This window comes from Notolabrus celidotus, chromosome 3, assembly GCF_009762535.1.
Source record: "Notolabrus celidotus isolate fNotCel1 chromosome 3, fNotCel1.pri, whole genome shotgun sequence".
NCBI lineage: Eukaryota > Metazoa > Chordata > Actinopteri > Labriformes > Labridae > Notolabrus > Notolabrus celidotus.
Window position 1 is genome coordinate 39,938,876 of NC_048274.1, and position 17,043 is coordinate 39,955,918.

The window sequence follows — 17,043 nt, forward strand, 5'->3', positions numbered from 1 at the left end:
TTTAAGATTTTGCAAACATCATGAAGTCGTGATTTGAACATGCAAAGCAAAAACAAAGTACTGCAGCTACACCACATACCTCTGTTGACTCATGACAAGACACCAGTCTTATTAGCTGCTGACAACAATCAGCAACGGTCAGCAACAGTGGGCCAGTGTGAACCATCCCATCAAACACTAATAAAGCTTTCAGTTTCTCAGAAAACCCAGCAAAGCACTTTTATGCTATTTTTATGCTAAGACCTGCACACTTACAACATTGTTGACACTGAAGGCTTCAGGCAGCTGCTTGACTAGTGTAAGCTTGGCTAAGCAATTTCCATTTGTTGGGTCATTATCAAGCGGCAAACTCCGGACTAAAAATATGAGTCCAATCCGGAAGTGCTCAAAACTGCAGTTCATCGAGGATCCGCTTGAGGCTGGCTCCTGAAGTACCGGAAACCACATACACACTAATTCAAAGAAGACGATCTTTACAGCAGAAATAAACATGTTTACAGTCTGGTTCAAAAGACCAGTGTAGTCTGGATAGCTCATTTCTTGATTGGCTCACACTGTACGGGGGGTGAATTTTTTCTAACGCAGCAATTTCGAAGATATTGAGACTATGAGTCTTCCAATGAGAGGCACAGCTGACTTGATGACAGGTGGGAACACTGTAGCTGTTGGCTAGGAGGCTCAAAGCCCGCCTCTATGTCACAATCGCTCAACATTAGCAATATGGCTGATGCCGACGACTGGCCTCAAAACAGCTCTTCAGACACAGATAGGTGACGTCACGGATACTACGTCCATATTTTATACAGTCTATGGTTAATATAGAAACTGCTGGGTGTTGCATGCAGATGTAAAATTGCCATGAGTTGATGTTTTGTTTAGTTTTTCCCTTGTGTTTCATGCCTTGGTTCCTCCCTGTGTTTATTCCATATTAGGTATCCTTTGTCTCCCTTGTTTGTTTAGTGATCCATATCTCTTGTTGTATTTTCTTGTGTTTCTTAGTCTTGTCTTGTGTTTCCTGTTTTATTTTGTAGTTCTGAATCCCTGTGTGTCCAGTTTAGTTTTACTTCCTGCTCTTGTGTGTTTCCCTCCTTTCTTGATTACCCTGATTAGTTTCACCTGTGTTAATCACTCTGTGTATTTAGTTCCTCTGTTTCCCCTGACCTGGGTTGGATCATTTTGTCACGTGGGGGGAAAATGGTGGAAGAGGGACCCAAGCTAAATACTAAATACACAGGGTAATCAACACAGGTGTGAACACAGGTCATGAGGATAATCAAAAAAGGAGGGAAACACACAAGGGTAGGAAGTAAAGCTAAACTAAACTGGACACACAGGGATTCAGAACTACAAAATAAAACAGGAAACACAAGACAAGACTAAGAAACACAAGAGACATGGATCACTAAACACACTAGGGAGACAAAGGATAACTAATACAGAACAAACACAGGGAGGAACAAAGCAAGAAACACAAAGACAAAACTAAACTAAACATCAACTCATGACATAAAATTATAATATTGAACATTTTTGCAGCAATCAGGAGTACTTTCAAACCAATGAAACCATAATATAAGTAAGACATCAGAACATAAAAGTATGCCTTTGCTCGTATGCACAACTGTCAGAGTTAAGCCCCAGAAATGATAATGACGTTTAATAGCTGTTGTAACTCTGTCAACCACAGATACATTCAGTGGAAGGTCACCAGATAGGAGGGTCACTAATTACACTGAAGTAAACAGCATATCATCATTGCAGACAGATTCACTCCTCTCTTTTTACCAGTTGTTGTCTCTTTCCAAGCATTCAGAACAGCTGAACTGCTGAACAGCTGATCAGTGTGCTGCAGGCGACAAATGAACTTTCCCTTCAACAAAGATTCCAGTTCACGGTGTTGTATTTACACTTCAATGATAGAACTGAAGAGGAGCAGCAGGCTTTGTGATTAATCAAAGATATTTTTTCATCATGTCATCATAAAACTCTGTGATCACCCTCTCTTCTGTCCCTACCTCTCCCCATATGAGCACACCTCTTCCCCTTGGCTGTGCAACAAGTCTGCACTGCACTGCTTTTTTACATGACCATGAAAGGGGTTCCCTGTTTGTCAGCATACAGAGCAGGTGGGTGAGATCCAACCCCAATTGGCCACTGGTGCGAGGGTTGGTCGACAAGAGTAAGCCCTGGTAAGCCTGTGAGCCTGAGCTTAGGGCAAACACACCCTCACCACACACATTTGAGGTTGGCTACACACACTTGTAGACCATGCACAGCAGAACTGTGGCAAAAGTCACTCGCAAACAGACAGCCAATGTAGAGGTCAGTGTGTATTTTCAGCTCTAGGACAAAATCACTGAGACTTTATAACTACTGTCTACAGATCAGTGTACACAGCTGTGGATCTGTGTTTTGTGAATCTTTATACACATTTATGGATCTGTGTACACTGGGGGTGTGCTTTGTTTTAGATAGCATCTTAATTATTGTTTAATGATGCATGAAATGACAATATCGAGTATGGCACTCATTTTGCAAAAAACAATCAAAGCATGCCTTGAGAGTCCACACACAGACTGCTGCGCATGTGCATTAGAAACACATGATGTTCACACATCACAATAAGGTAAGCCAGCATCACTGCCTGCATGGCTGAAGTTAGAAATGAGTGAACAAACAGTGTCAGGAGACAAACACAAACAAACACAAACACCAGCAGCCTCAGAAACAAAGTCATTAGACTTAATTACTGGACGTGAATCATCCTCACTTGCATGGAGATGGGTTGGCTTCAAAAAGACAGATGTTGCTCAAAAGAGATCTGCAGACTATGTCAGAGAACGGTTGCCATTAAATAAAAACACACTCAGCAAACTTAAGCAGAGTCATTCCTTTTTACAATAAGAGGATGTGTTGGTTTAAAATGTTCCCCTCATAGTTTTAATATCGACATTTATTGTTAGTGGCAAAATCCTACAAAAAATCAAGATGTTATTTTTTGTTAATATTATACACTAGATACACCTCAATTTTGGAACGTATCAGCAATCACTGCTCATTATCATCCAATGACTCCATGCAGTATGAGCCTCTGGGAATTGATGCAGATGTTTCCAAGAGGCTAATACTGTAGCCATGTGTCGTGTTCAACGACTCCCAGCAAAGACTCAATTACCACCATTTTTCTTTGCCCACTACACCCCCACAGCACCCGCTAATCTGTTATAAAAAGTGCTTCTCAAAGAGGCTTACTTCAGCGGTCTGAGCCACAAAAAAGAAACCTATTTCCTGGGCATTCACTGACAGTTCAAGGGTCTTCTGTTCGCCAAAAAACAACTTCATGATAGAGATGTGAGGTCTGTCCTCAAGAGGAGAAAAAAGTCAGTTTGTTGAACGGGGGTCAGATCAATCATTGCTGATACATTCCTGGGTGGTCTATAACCTCTGATTTTAACAAAGCATCAGACAGATCTGTTCAACTTAGAATTTTTTATCTAAAACAGATTGTTACTGCACTTAACAGACGATGTCTAATTATTAATCATCGTCATATTACCTCTGACACACCGCCTGCTTTTGTTCTCCAAACAAACTGTTTTTTCTACAAACACCAAAGTTGCTGAAACATGATTGGTCAGTGCTACTGGGACCACAAACATACTACAACTGGAAACCAGAACACTTCCCATGCTTCCCACAGATTTGCCATTTATATGTAGAATTTGTGAATAAGGTGTAGCCTGCTGTCTGCTGTACCTCCATTGAGAATCACCAGGGAGTGTATGGTAGCAGAAGCTGTGAGAAGGACCTTCCTGCCATAGCCGATTGTGACACGGTGGTCTTCACTGTGTCCCGGCATCCATGGCTGCAGTCCTGGCTCCTTATCTGGACACACTGAGACAGAGAAAACATTTATGCTTTCATTCAACATATGTATAACACATTCTCCAGTGATGGAAAGTACCTAAAGAAGTAGAGTAAAGAAATTCTATAGAACATTTCCGTGGTACGCAACTACATGTTTCTACCTTTTAAAGTTTTTAAAAGTTCCCATATATATATATATATATATATATATATATATATATATATATATATATATATAAGGTTCAGTCCCAAATGCTTCTGCTCACTTCTATGCTGATGATACTGTCATTTATTTATGTGCAGCTACACCTGCTCGAACTTTTTGACAACATACAGTAATTAATTTGGTTTAGGAATTGTCAAAGATTGAGGGCTAGGGCTTGAAGAGAAGTTAAGTGCAGCTAAGACTTAAGCTAGTTCATTTATTGGACTTTGAATTTTGCTCTTTGTTTTCTGCACTTTTCACGATCGTCTGACACTCAGTCTGTGGCAGATCAACGGGTTTGGCATCACTGTTCTTTATGAACTTTTAATATTTGAAGTCATATTCCCAGAAGCTCTAAATGCTTGGTTTGCCCAATATGTCAAGTGTTCTATATCCATTGAAACAAAAGCAAAGTAATGATCAGTCAACAAAAGTAAGAAAAGAGACTCACCTGCTTGGATGTGTGGCAGCAACAGAGCTGCTACAAACACCATGCATGTTTTCATCTCTCTTGGCTGTCACTGACCAACGTTTGCGGCCTTCAGATGATGCTTCAGGCCCCAGCGAGCTTCAGGGAGAGCTTCAGATTGAATGTGCCAGGTTCACAGCAGGAGGCCACTAGAGGCACCTACAACACATTGAAAAGGGGATGAATCAGAAAGATGTGTTCAGAAAGGGACTCTGAGATGACCTCCAGTGGTGTGCCACAATGGCAACGCTGTCTGTCAAATATTCTGACAGCCATGTCACACTGCAGGAGGATCTCTCCAAACAGCTTAGTCTGTTGATTTTAGTTCTACTTTCAAAGAGCCACCAATGAATGCATCCATTCATCCATTCATCCATCCTCCCTTCCATCCATCCATCCATCCTCTCTCTTATCCTGGGCTGTATCCCAGTCAAGCAAGTGCACCCAGATGTCTGTCTCACTAATAACATTTTCCTAGGTGTCCAGGAGTCCAAGGTGGAAGGCACCCAGAATTCAACCCTATCAGATGCCCGAACCATCACAACAAGCTTCTTTTGCTGCAAAGGAGTAGTGAGGAAGGGAGACTCAGATCACAACCATTTCCAATACAACACAGGATTGCACAGCATCATTCTGTGAGATGAAAGGCCTCTGATTTCAGAGACAAAGCCGTATTGACTTTAGTTTTGTTCACTGAACACTGCAGCTGTTGAGCCTTGTAACAGCATTATCTTTGGCTCTAATGTTACACTTCCAGCACACAAAGCCCTTTTATCATCCACCATGATCTAGTTATTCCAGAGCAGAAGCTCAACTGGTGTCAGAGTTTCCAGACCTCCACAAGACCACTATGAAATTATTCCAAAAATATCAACCGATACTTTACTTTGCTGGAACCAGACTACAGAGCTGAACTTAATGGTCTTTACTGGTCTTGTTTTTCAAAACCTGCTTCACTTTGTCTCATTGTGACATCAGCAAGAACACACTTTCGAGGGTTGATTTTCCACGTACACAGGAAATCATTCATATTTGACATGTGAACTTAGATTCTCTAATGGTCTCATAATATCCCACTTTTATACTCAGACTATTATTTTTCAATAAAGTTGTAATTTTTTCAAATAATGTAAGATTTACTGTCACATTTCATCAAAACTGAGTGTTATCTGACACCTAAAAAGATGAGGAGGAACAACAATGCATTGAAGGAATGGATTTTCATCTCTACCTTTACTTTGTCTCGTTTTCACTGCAGTTCTTTAGTTTGGTAACAGTTGGAAATTAGGTTGAAGGATTTTAAAGTGTGCACAAAAAGGACCATAAAAAGTGGCCACACCAAGCAGCAAGAATAACTTTTAACAGGCAGAAACCTCGAGCAGAACCAGACTCATGTTAGACACACATCTGCCTCGACCGAGTTGGGGTTGGAAAGAGGGATGGACCCATTCCTCTCTTTTTAGTGCTTGTAGCAGATATTCCTCAAATAAGGGGGAACTTCAGCCTTCTAATATACCGCTGTGTTGCCTAGGTTAGCCTGACAGTTATAGTGATCAGCCAATAGGGAGACAGGTTACAGAGACAAGAGAAAGTGAAAGAAAGGACAGTTCAACAGAAAGTGGAAGTCACAGTGAGAGTTTCAGGTGAAAAGCCTGGATGGCCAGCTCCCATGGAACAGAGCGCTCAGCAGGGAGGGGATGATTCTGATGATGACAGCTGTGAGGACATTTAATCAACTCTCTCCTTCACATTTCACACAAACATATAAAATGACATTTTTCAGTCAAGTCTTGGGAATTTGAATAGATTAGACAAATACAATTTCTTCTTCTTTGCTTATAACACTGGGATCTTTTCTGCTTTTGACTTCTTTGGCTGTGATGGCTGTGGAATGACTCTTCTAGAAGCAGTGGTATGGTGCGCTCATATTTTGCAAACTGAACAGCTCAGTTTGAAACTCATGAATGGGAAAGTGAGCGCAATCCACTCTGGAGGTGTATGGCTTATGCTGCTAGAAGCTCAGATGTGGTGCTCTTGTGAACTTTTGAAGGAGTTTTTTGAGCGAATCAGGACGGATTCCAACGGGCTAAAAAATATTATGGTTTTGGTGAGGTGTAGCTTTTTGAGAATGGAGAATAATTAACTGTGTTTGTTTAGTGTTTTATTGTTTAGCCTTAGCCCTTTTATTTTAGGGGGATGTGTAAAACCATCTCACCCTTATTGTCTTTCACAAAGCAGGACAGAAATAATCCCCACCCCAAATCTATACGGGTTATCTCCACTTATCACTTATCAATTTATCAACATAAATGACTACGATCTCTTTAATTTGATGCCCAGTATAGACTGTGCGCAGTTAATCCCAAAACTGAGAAGCTGAAGTGCAAGCTGTTTAGAATTGGATTCTGCTTTGACTCGTGCAGCTCTGATAAGAGACAAGACTTTAGGCCCAGTGGGAAATTAAGTACAACTTTTACTGCAGCTCAGACAAAAAGTTGAACTGATTTGTGCACCTGCCTCCAGCATCGGCAAGACAGCTTAATGGAAGTACTGATAGATGAGTGCATATTCAATTGAAAAGAGACCTTTCCCAGTCGTCCATTAATCCTAAGCAGCATCATGTTACATTATATATGTATGTAAGAGGAGAATATATGATTGAGAGAGGAGGATGAATGTACTGTATATGTGAGGGCCAGAAAGAATAATGTCATGTTGGGCTCCTCATACCAACAGGTGAAGTTGTCATACCACATAATAAAATTGGTCACGGCCCTTTCACCTCTCCTGGGCCTTTTTGTGTTAAAATGAAGTGTGGTAAAGGATTTTGGCATCGGGATGCTAATGTGTGAAACTGAATATCCTGAACACATATCTGTAGATTACTATCTTTACACAGTACAGAACGGCCAGATGTCAACGAACACAAAGTGAACTGAAGACTCAGTCAGATGGCTGTTTGTGGTTGCAGGAGCCTCAGCAGTCACTGTATGTGTAAACACATTCAGCCTGAATAATTCAGCATGAGGGATTTTTAATGCAGTGAAATAAATACTCTGGATGACTGTAAGAAAGTTTGTGCATGAGAGCAGCATGCTCACTGCAGAATTGAGAAGAGAGGGGGGCAGTCAAATTTAAAAAGTGTTTATATGGGCTTCACCTTATTTCACCATAATCACATTATGACTGGATTACTGGTGTGCATTTAAACAGAGCCATTGATGTTCCCTGCATGACAGAAAGATGTGCACCCACCCACTGAACATTACATAAGAGGATGCATGATGAGAATAAGTCCTAGTTTCACACTGAAGCAAAGAGAGTAAAGCTGTGGAGCAAATGGAGGGATTACCTTCAGCCTCAACAGGTTATTTTTCAAAAACATACCGAGAGCTTTTTTAGCTGGACATGACTAAAACTCCTCCGTCTGGACTTTATTTAGATTCCTGCCCTTTACCCTTTCATGAGGTGAGAGCTCATTGTTTTTATTTTTTCAGTAACGTACCATTTAATAAAAAAATGTTGAACAAGAAATGTTTCACCTATTCAAGGGAATACAATAACTTTAATCGTCATTCAGGAGGACGGTGCAGTTTCCACAGGTTTGAAAGGAACGTGTCTGAGCAAAGACACGTGTGTGTGTGTGTGTGTGTGTGTGTGTGTGTGTGTGTGTGTGTGTCTGTGTGTGTGTGTGTGTGTGTGTGTGTGTGTGTGTGCGTGTGTGTGTGTGTGTGTGTGTGTGTGTGTGCGCGTGCGCTTGTGTGTGTGCAAGCAAGTGTTTTTACAATGTGATGTTTTAATTGTGACCTGCCAAGGGACTGCAGATGTAAATTAGCTTTAAGCTAACTCTGGTACAATGCATCAGATGGTGACATTTATGTTAAATATTGTACATGGTCCCTTTACAAATAAATTGAATAAAAAATTTTTTTAAAAAAGACAGAAGAATCACATCACAAATCACATGCATGTTGGGTTTTGACTATCAGGAACCTCCTTTCAGTAACTTCTTCATTGTTGTTCATTTTCCTACCCATAGGAAATACAGCGGATCTTATCCTGCAGATGTGTAGATGTCCAATCCCTGTTTCTGCTGCTTAAGACCTCGTCCGACACTCTCCCCAGGCGTGAAAGGCAATTAGAATAAGTATATTAAGATAATCAGTCACCCTCCTGATGGTTAGGTTTGCTTTAAAGGCTGTGTATTAATTTACATCAGGTTCATAACCAGCTATAAACTCTTCACAGGAAGTCTAGATTCTATGAGTTAAATGTTTTTTCATGTGATATGATGGTTCAGCCCTGGCAGCAATCAGGAGACTGTGGTGCCTCTTCACTTTTCATTATTGAGAGGGCCTGTCAGCACGATGCAAAGCTGCCAAGTTGGACTGCCAGTCAGACGGAGTGACGGGGAGAAAGCTGTGTTTAAATGTAAACCACACACTATCAGCTCTGTGTTTATCTCTGTCTCACTTTTAAGCTCATGTGAAGCTATCCTATTTGCATTTTCAAACTAATCTCTTCGCTGTTTTGCTCTAAATTTGCCTTGGTATCAATAAAACATCCACCATCCAACATTTGATTTATTTGTATTCAATCAATCAATCTATCAATCAATCTTTATTTGTATAACGCCAAATCACAACAAATATTATCTCAAGACGCTTTTACAAACAGAGCAGGTCTAGACCACTCTATGTTAAATTATGAACAGAGACCCAACACCAAGACAGGGTACGATCCAGCCCCCTCTTACCAACAGGACTCTGATGTCATCTTAATCCACCATGAGCATTGCACATCGCAGTATTTAGCTAGTTACAGCAGCGAGGAAAAACTTCCTTTAACAGGCAGAAACCTCAAGCAGGACCAGACTCATGTTAGACAGACATCTGCCTCGACCCAGTCTGGGTTGGAGAGAGGGATAGAGGAGAATAAGAGAGAGAGATGATAGTGATGAGATGGATAGTAGTAGTAGTTGGAGCTGTTGTCACTGGAGTCCGGCACATCCATAGCAGTATGGCAACTCAGAGGAACCCAGGTATTCCTCATCCAAGCATCATCCAGCCCATTCTCCTCTACTGTTCCCCCTGCTACTACAACATGCTAACTGTCTCCAACAAAAACAAACTCATACGCACCACAAACACTGCCACCTAAATCATCCGCCTCCCCACACCCAACCTGACCTCAACAACAGAGCCATCATACGCACAGCACGCACTGGAACACTGGACCCCCAACACCCCCTCTACTCAGTCTTCACTCTGCTTCCATCTGGTCACAGATACAGATCCCGATACTGCAGATGAGCCCAGTGTAGCAGAAGCTTTGTCCCGTCCCATCTTGTCCTGTGTGTTTACATGTGTCCTGTGTGTTTACATGTGTCCTGTGTGTTTATATGTGTCCTGTGTGTTTACATGTGTCCTGTGTGTTTACATGTGTCCTGTGTGTTTACATGTGTCCTGTGTGTTTACATGTGTCCTGTGTGTTTACATGTGTCCTGTGTGTTTACATGTGTCCTGTGTGTTTACATGTGTCCTGTGTGTTTACATGTGTCCTGTGTGTTTATATGTGTCCTGTGTGTTTACATGTGTCCTGTGTGTTTATATGTGTCCGGTGTGTATGAATGTAGGATGATGGGCACCATTGTTGTGAGTCTGGGTGGGTGTTTGTTTATTATGTATGTTTTTATGTATGTATTCTTGTACAGACCGGGACAACAAATGTCCTTACTACGGACAAATAAAGATCTATCTATCCTTCCTGTCCTGTCCTAAGCAATGTTTAACACCTCCTAATGGAGCTTTCAATAGAACAGGATGTAACCTGTTGATAAAGGGAGTAGATTTACTCAGTAAAAATACTAAATAACCACTTTTTCTCCTCATGCAGAACAGGACTGCATCAAAAAGTTCTTACCGAGTTGAAAACTCTAGATGGTTTCATATTAAAACAGTGTCTAATGTCAGGGATGACTGGATGAACAATTTTTTGTCACTTATTGATGTTTTGAAATCATCTTCAGTTTTATTGTATCTGTCGCTATTTTTGTAGCAATTTGACATTTTACATTAAAAAACTCAAAACCAAACCGGGCCACGGGGCATGGGGAGAGTGGAGCATATCAGTGTTCTCCTCTGTTTTTCTCACAGTGATCATTGGGCAAGACAAGGTCTTCTTCTCTGAAAGGTAAGTCAATGCAGCAGTGTCCATCTATCATTACTGTTGTCATAGTTTTCATGAACCTAATATCCTGTCTTGATATTTCCAATTTTTTGTCTGATGCCTTCTCATTGAAATCATGATCATACTGTTTGATTAGCATCTCCAGATTTTCCACAGTAGTACTGCTGGCTGTAACAAAGAGCAGCCAGTCTTGGCTCTGTGGTTGTCTCCTTCACAAAGGAGTCCATTAATCACCCTGTCAACTCGAGTTCGACCTGCGCATATGGTCCTTCATCTTGACTGTTAATCAGCTCCCATGGTTCCATGACTTTAACTGGATCTCTTCCAAGTAAATCCATATCTGCGTCCACGTCATGTAGTGTTATCCCCGTCAGGTAAGACCATTTAAATACTAATTCATAAAGTCATCATCTGTATCCATCACAGACACTTCCAAACCAGACAGTACAGCAGTGCTCGCACTCTTCTTATGACCCTTTGTCATTAATAATCCAGGATCCAAAAAGGCTGCACAACTTTTTTATTAAGTTGACTTTTAACTTGAACAGCAATAATGGAGAAGATAGCATAGACCTGACTTTGGACCCTAATAAGACCACATGTCTGAGACTGTCCAGGTATAACACTCAAAGGAGGGCTCACATTACTTTTATCCTTGTCCTTAATGTGAAGGACAGATGGATGCTTCTGATGACACTCGCCACAATCCAAGATACTCCTACAGTCTTTGCTTGTGTTTCCAACAGATTCCACTTTCCTTTATGAAATCTATCTTGTCTTTTTCCATATTTGACTGAAACTGTGAACATTTATCCAATGCATGACTTGTTTCTTGGAAAAAAACAGCATTTTTGATTGTTTTGAGTTGGTAAGGACTTCAACCCTCTATAAAAGTTGGTGTAGTTTTGTTCTTTTGTGGCTGCAGTACTGATGGCAAAGGTGGGCTGTCCGTTTCATACGGCTGCCAGTGAAGGCTTTGCCATGGTTGATAGGTTGTACACAAGCAGCAACCTCTAGTCTTAAAATATGAAGCCCATGTGGAAGTGCTAAAAACTGCAGTTCATCGAGCGTCCACTTGAGGCTGGCTGCAGAAACACCAGAAACCACATCCACACCCATTCAAAGAAGACGATCTTTACAGCATTAAAGAACATGTTTACAGCCTGGTTCAAAAAACGGTTAAGGTCTGAGTAGCCAATTTCTGTATCGACACACACTGTACGGGGGCGAATCATTTTATAACTCAATATTTTCAAAGATATTCAACCAACGAGTGTTGCCCAAATAAGGACATGGCTGACTTGATTGACAGACGGGCACCCTGTAGCTGTTAGCTAAGAGGCTAAGAGGCTAAAGGCCCACTTCTTCACCTCACACTAGCTCGGACAAAGTTTGGTTGTGTTCAGCATTTCCAATATGGCACTGACTACCGATTGGCTTCAAAACAGCAGTCAGGGACGTCTGATACCACGTCCATTTTTTATACAGTCTATGGTTGTTTATCCAGTAAATTTCCAAAAACTAGGTCAGGGAAATTTTGACTTGTTGCCCAATAAATGTTACAAGGTTATTAAACACAGATATGCATCCTTTATCCTCCTGTAAAATGACAGCAACATTTAATCAAGTTTCATCACAATGTTTCTCATGTTTAATGGCAAGTCCAGTCCTTCAAAGAAACAGAGAAAATGCCTCCAGTGCCTTTACAGCTTCAATTTTGATAACAGGACAGTTAAAAACATATCCCATGTATGCAGAAGCAATCTTGTGTTCATATCCAATATTTTCTGATATCCCTGACCAGGAGGTAGATGTCAACAACTTTGCACCAGGTCTTTTGGCTGCCCATTGGAGCTTTGCTCCAAACAGTGCAGGCAGTCACTCAAGTTATCAGTTTTGTTTTCCACACCATTTTCAACGGCACTGATAAAGGACTGAAACTGGAGTGGGTCACCATCAAACATAGGAAGAGTTCTTACGAGGCCACATTTTGTTGATCCAACAATGCAGTAATTCGTTTTGTCTTTGCATGATGTTCATCATATCATCTGGGTTGTCATTACTGCATGCTGAGTTCAGGCCTGAGTCACATTCCTTTTGTTGAGAGTCATTAAACACAGGTAGTGTTCGGGCTTGAGAAGTACTTTGAGCAGATTTGCTTTCAGAATGTGTGACCACTGTTTGTTTTGGTCAGACAGCGGCAGCTTGAGCTTCAGAGTGAGACTTAGTCAAAATATCACCTTTATCAGGTCAGCATAGGAATTCAGTTGGCTTGATTTTTCCCCATTTAAATTCCTTTCAAAATAAGAGTCCATTCCATCAGATCCTTTAGAACGGGGGTTACCAAACTTTTCAGCCTGAGACCCCTAAAATAGAGGGGCCAAAGGTTTGCGGCCCCAACTATCAATCAATCAATCAATCAATCAATCAATCAATCAATCAATCAATCAATCAATCAATCAATCAACCAATCAATCAATCAATTAATCAATCAATCAATCAATCAATCAATCAATCAATCAATTAATCAATCAATCAATCAATCAATCAATCAATCTTTATTTGTATAGCGCCAAATCACAACAAACGTTATCTGAAGACTCTTTTACAAACAGAGCAGGTCTAGACCACTCTATGTCAAATTATGAACAGAGACCCAACACCAAGACAGGATACGACTCAGTCTGACCCCACCTTAATCCACCATGAGCATTGCACATCGCAGTATTTAGCTAGTTACAGGGGAGAGGACAAACTTCCTTTAACAGGCAGAAACCTCAGACAGAACCAGACTCATGTTAGACAGCCATCTGCCTTGACTGAGTTGGGTCTGGAAAGAGGGAAAGAGGGGAGTAAGAGAGAGAGGTGAGAGAGGTGATAATCACTTGAACTGTCTGTCCAAGTGATTAAATGCTGCTTCATACTTCATTTAGCTGAAAATGTGCCTACCTACATGCACATGTGTCTGTGTTTCCTGTGCTGCCCTAACCCTAACCCCAACCTTCAACCATCATCTGGCAACAAAGGAAGGCAGAAAACTAATTAAATGTTTTACTTGCAAGGTTTTATTTCAAATTTAGCTACTATTTTGTTGATTATTTTACAATAATGAGTAAAATATGTAATCTTTGGATTACTTTGAAAAAAAAAAAAAAACATTCAGAAGGACATAACGCGACCCCCCATTCGTGCCTTGTGACTCCCCAAGGGGTCCCGACCCACACATTGGGAACCCCTGCTTTAGAACACTGAATTGATTTCCAGCCAGGGTTTACGTTAGCCTGTATTTAGCGGCTATTAGCCGGTTTCAAGTGCAGTTGGCCGGCATTTAGAGATATCATCGGCTAAAATGTCTGGTGGAAAAAATACCAAATTTAAATAAGCATATTGTTCATAATTTAAGCTGAGAGTTTTCCCTTTAAACTACATGTGAAAAAGTGGACTAGTCTTATATTCGGAGTCTACACTGTTACATACCAACATGCGTTCACGACTGTGCCGTGAAGCAGCAGATTTTTTTGAGTGTCACCCAAACGCCACATGATGGACGCAGGTAACCCAGCTCCTACTTTGACAAGTTTACAGAAAGTTCTGATCATATTTATGAAGAGTTCAATCAAGTTTAGCCTCCCAGCATGATGAGATATGAATATCAAAACAAACTCGGTGATGGCCACCTTCCATAGCACTTAAAGGGGAGAGATAGTGTGCACGTGTATTACTCCCTTCAGCAGTGTGCAGAGGACATTACCAATCATTCACCTGTTACTTGCATGCGTAATTCAGAGCGGAGCAGACATGGCAGGTCACGCCTATTGGCCCCCACCAGAGGAGGCTCAGGTTAGAGTAACAGTAGGGGGCTCACGGGACGACAGACAGAGGATGCTCTGCTGCCTTCATCTTTACTACAGAAGTTAGACTAAAATAAATAAACTCAACATGCTGCTCTCAAACAGCCCTATCTGACAGCTGCCGGACATTTTAAGGTGGAGTGTTAATTCGGTGCATGAATTCATGTTGTGAATCAATCAAACCACCTTAAAGGTCAAAATGATTACTGACCAGTGTTCGTTCTAATCCTCTGTCTTGCATATACACTTTAGTGCTTATTAGATCATGAAGTGCTCTATAATGTCCAGGTGAATGTAAACTGGACAATGCAAACTGCACTTTGAGAAAAGGTGCTGGTCCGATGCAGCCCCACCCTCTTTCTAAATGCAGCAGGTTGGCATCGGCAGATAGGGCTTTCAGAGCGGATGTCCGACAGTTGTTCTATTTGGCTGGAATTCTGGAATGTCACCGGCCAAATTGGCCAACGTAAAAAAAGTCTACCATAAACTCTGTTTCCAGCATATGAAGTTTAGCATTTCTGCAACCAGTTTAGTTTCCAGAGCCTTTTCCTTTTCCCTTCTCAGTTCCTCTTCTTTGGCCTCCAACTGGTATTTCCTTTTTAGCACAGCCATGCACTCCATAAGTGTCGCTTTATCACCTCCACCTTTATTCAGGAAGATGAAGTTGATGATATATGATAATATATATGATATTTATTATCATGGACAAACAGAGGTCACTGTACAGCTGTAAGCATCATTTACATCATCAAATCCCACTCATATTAATTAAGTGCAATTACAGAGGTTAAACTTTGACTTTAGTATTCTGCATATCATCTGAAAGTAAGGACAAATCTCCACTCTGCCCGCTGAGTCAAAGCTCTCTGCCAAACCTTCAGGAACACAAGTTCATACACTTACATGCTCATATGAACGTTAACTGAGGGTGGAGTAACACTTCAAAGAGAACTTCACGACTTCCACAGTAACACAAACTTACAATTAATCCTTTGCAGAAACAAGAACTAGGTCCATGAATAGTACGTAATAATATACCTCTGGGTACCAAGCAGGAGTGCTGGGTGGAGCTCTGTTAGCATTTCACATTAGCAGCAGGTATTTTAGAGGTCTAGCAAAACAATGACCATATGGAGGGGAAGAAAATCTGCTGACACACAGACACACAGACACACACACACACACACACACACCCCTACACATTTTTCCTCCTATGTTTGTGTCTGAATAAATGTTTTGTTCCCTGTCTCGAGTGAAAGCCAATCGTTCTGCAGCCTCATGAATAACACAACCCTGCTGGAGATTATGATAAGCTTATACTGCACTCCGAGTTCACTGGGAGTGAAAACTGGCAGCTGACAGGATGTGATTACCATGACAACATTAAACAGTCCACAGTGATGTTATGTGTCCTCATCTACAGTTAATATTTTAGAAAGCTATCTAGCCTCTTTCTTCACATTTGAAAACTGTCAGAGTTGGCATGAAACTGACTTAGTCATACAGAGCTATATTTTTAACATCAGCAGTATAACCTTGCATTATGAAGGGGAAAAAGTGTTGATTCAGTAAATGACTGGGTCACTGGGCTACCAACATGTTGTGAGGTAGGGCGGGGTTACAATTATATATTTATACAGGGCCATGAAAACGGTTTGGGGTGAGCCTGTAAGAATCTCCACCATGGTTTGAAACCACTTTACTATGTGCATCATCCTCGAGCCTGCAGACAAATGATGCATATTTTTAGAACTGTACTGACAATAGATCAAAATTACTCACTCAATAGCCAGTTACAATACCAGACCCGCCTCCACACACAAGCTAACAGGCAGGAGGCTGTGTGTGTGTGTGTGTGTGTGTGTGTGTGTGTGTGTGTGTGTGTGTGTGTGTGTGTGTGTGTGTGTGTGTGGGCAAAGAAACAAATATGACTTTCCTGAAAAGGAGTCCAGATTTAAAAAGTAAGAAGTAAAAACCAGAGCGCACCTATAAATTGGGTTCTTGTATGTCCTGTACATCATTATTTTTAGTATACATACACACACACACACACACACACACACACTCACACACACACACACACACACACACACACACACACACACACACACACACACACACACACACACACACACACACACACACACAACATAACACACATGTGATAGCTGTGGCTCTTGCATTCAAAAAACATGGTCATATAACATCCTGCTGCAGAACAGAACAGTCCTCAGTTTATCAGTATACTGTGCAGTTGGGAACAGAGTTGTTACAACCTGGTTTGTCCGCGTATGGCAACATGAGAAATTACACTGATCTCTTACAGGAGCACTGGCTTAGAAAGCTTACACTGCATCATACATGTCTGCACTCACACGACATTAGCTCTGAAGCTGAAGATTAGAGCAGTGGGAGGCTCACACAGAAAAACCAGCTGCAAGGAGAGGGAGCGGACTCTTGCA

General features: G+C 41.2%; 1 protein-coding gene across 2 annotated transcripts in view; it reads right to left on the reverse strand.

Annotated features, from left to right (window-relative positions):
* cemip (cell migration inducing hyaluronidase 1) overlaps nt 1–17,043 on the reverse strand; it is a 138,339-nt gene that overhangs the window by 94,241 nt on the left and 27,055 nt on the right. For both annotated transcript variants that reach the window (XM_034680589.1, XM_034680590.1), the window contains exons 2-3: nt 4,524–4,700; nt 3,757–3,894 (exon numbers count right to left, since the gene is read on the reverse strand). In XM_034680589.1, coding sequence (XP_034536480.1) covers nt 3,757–3,894; nt 4,524–4,578 — 193 coding nt within the window. In that variant the 5' untranslated portion in view covers nt 4,579–4,700. The remainder of the gene's footprint in view (nt 1–3,756; nt 3,895–4,523; nt 4,701–17,043) is intronic.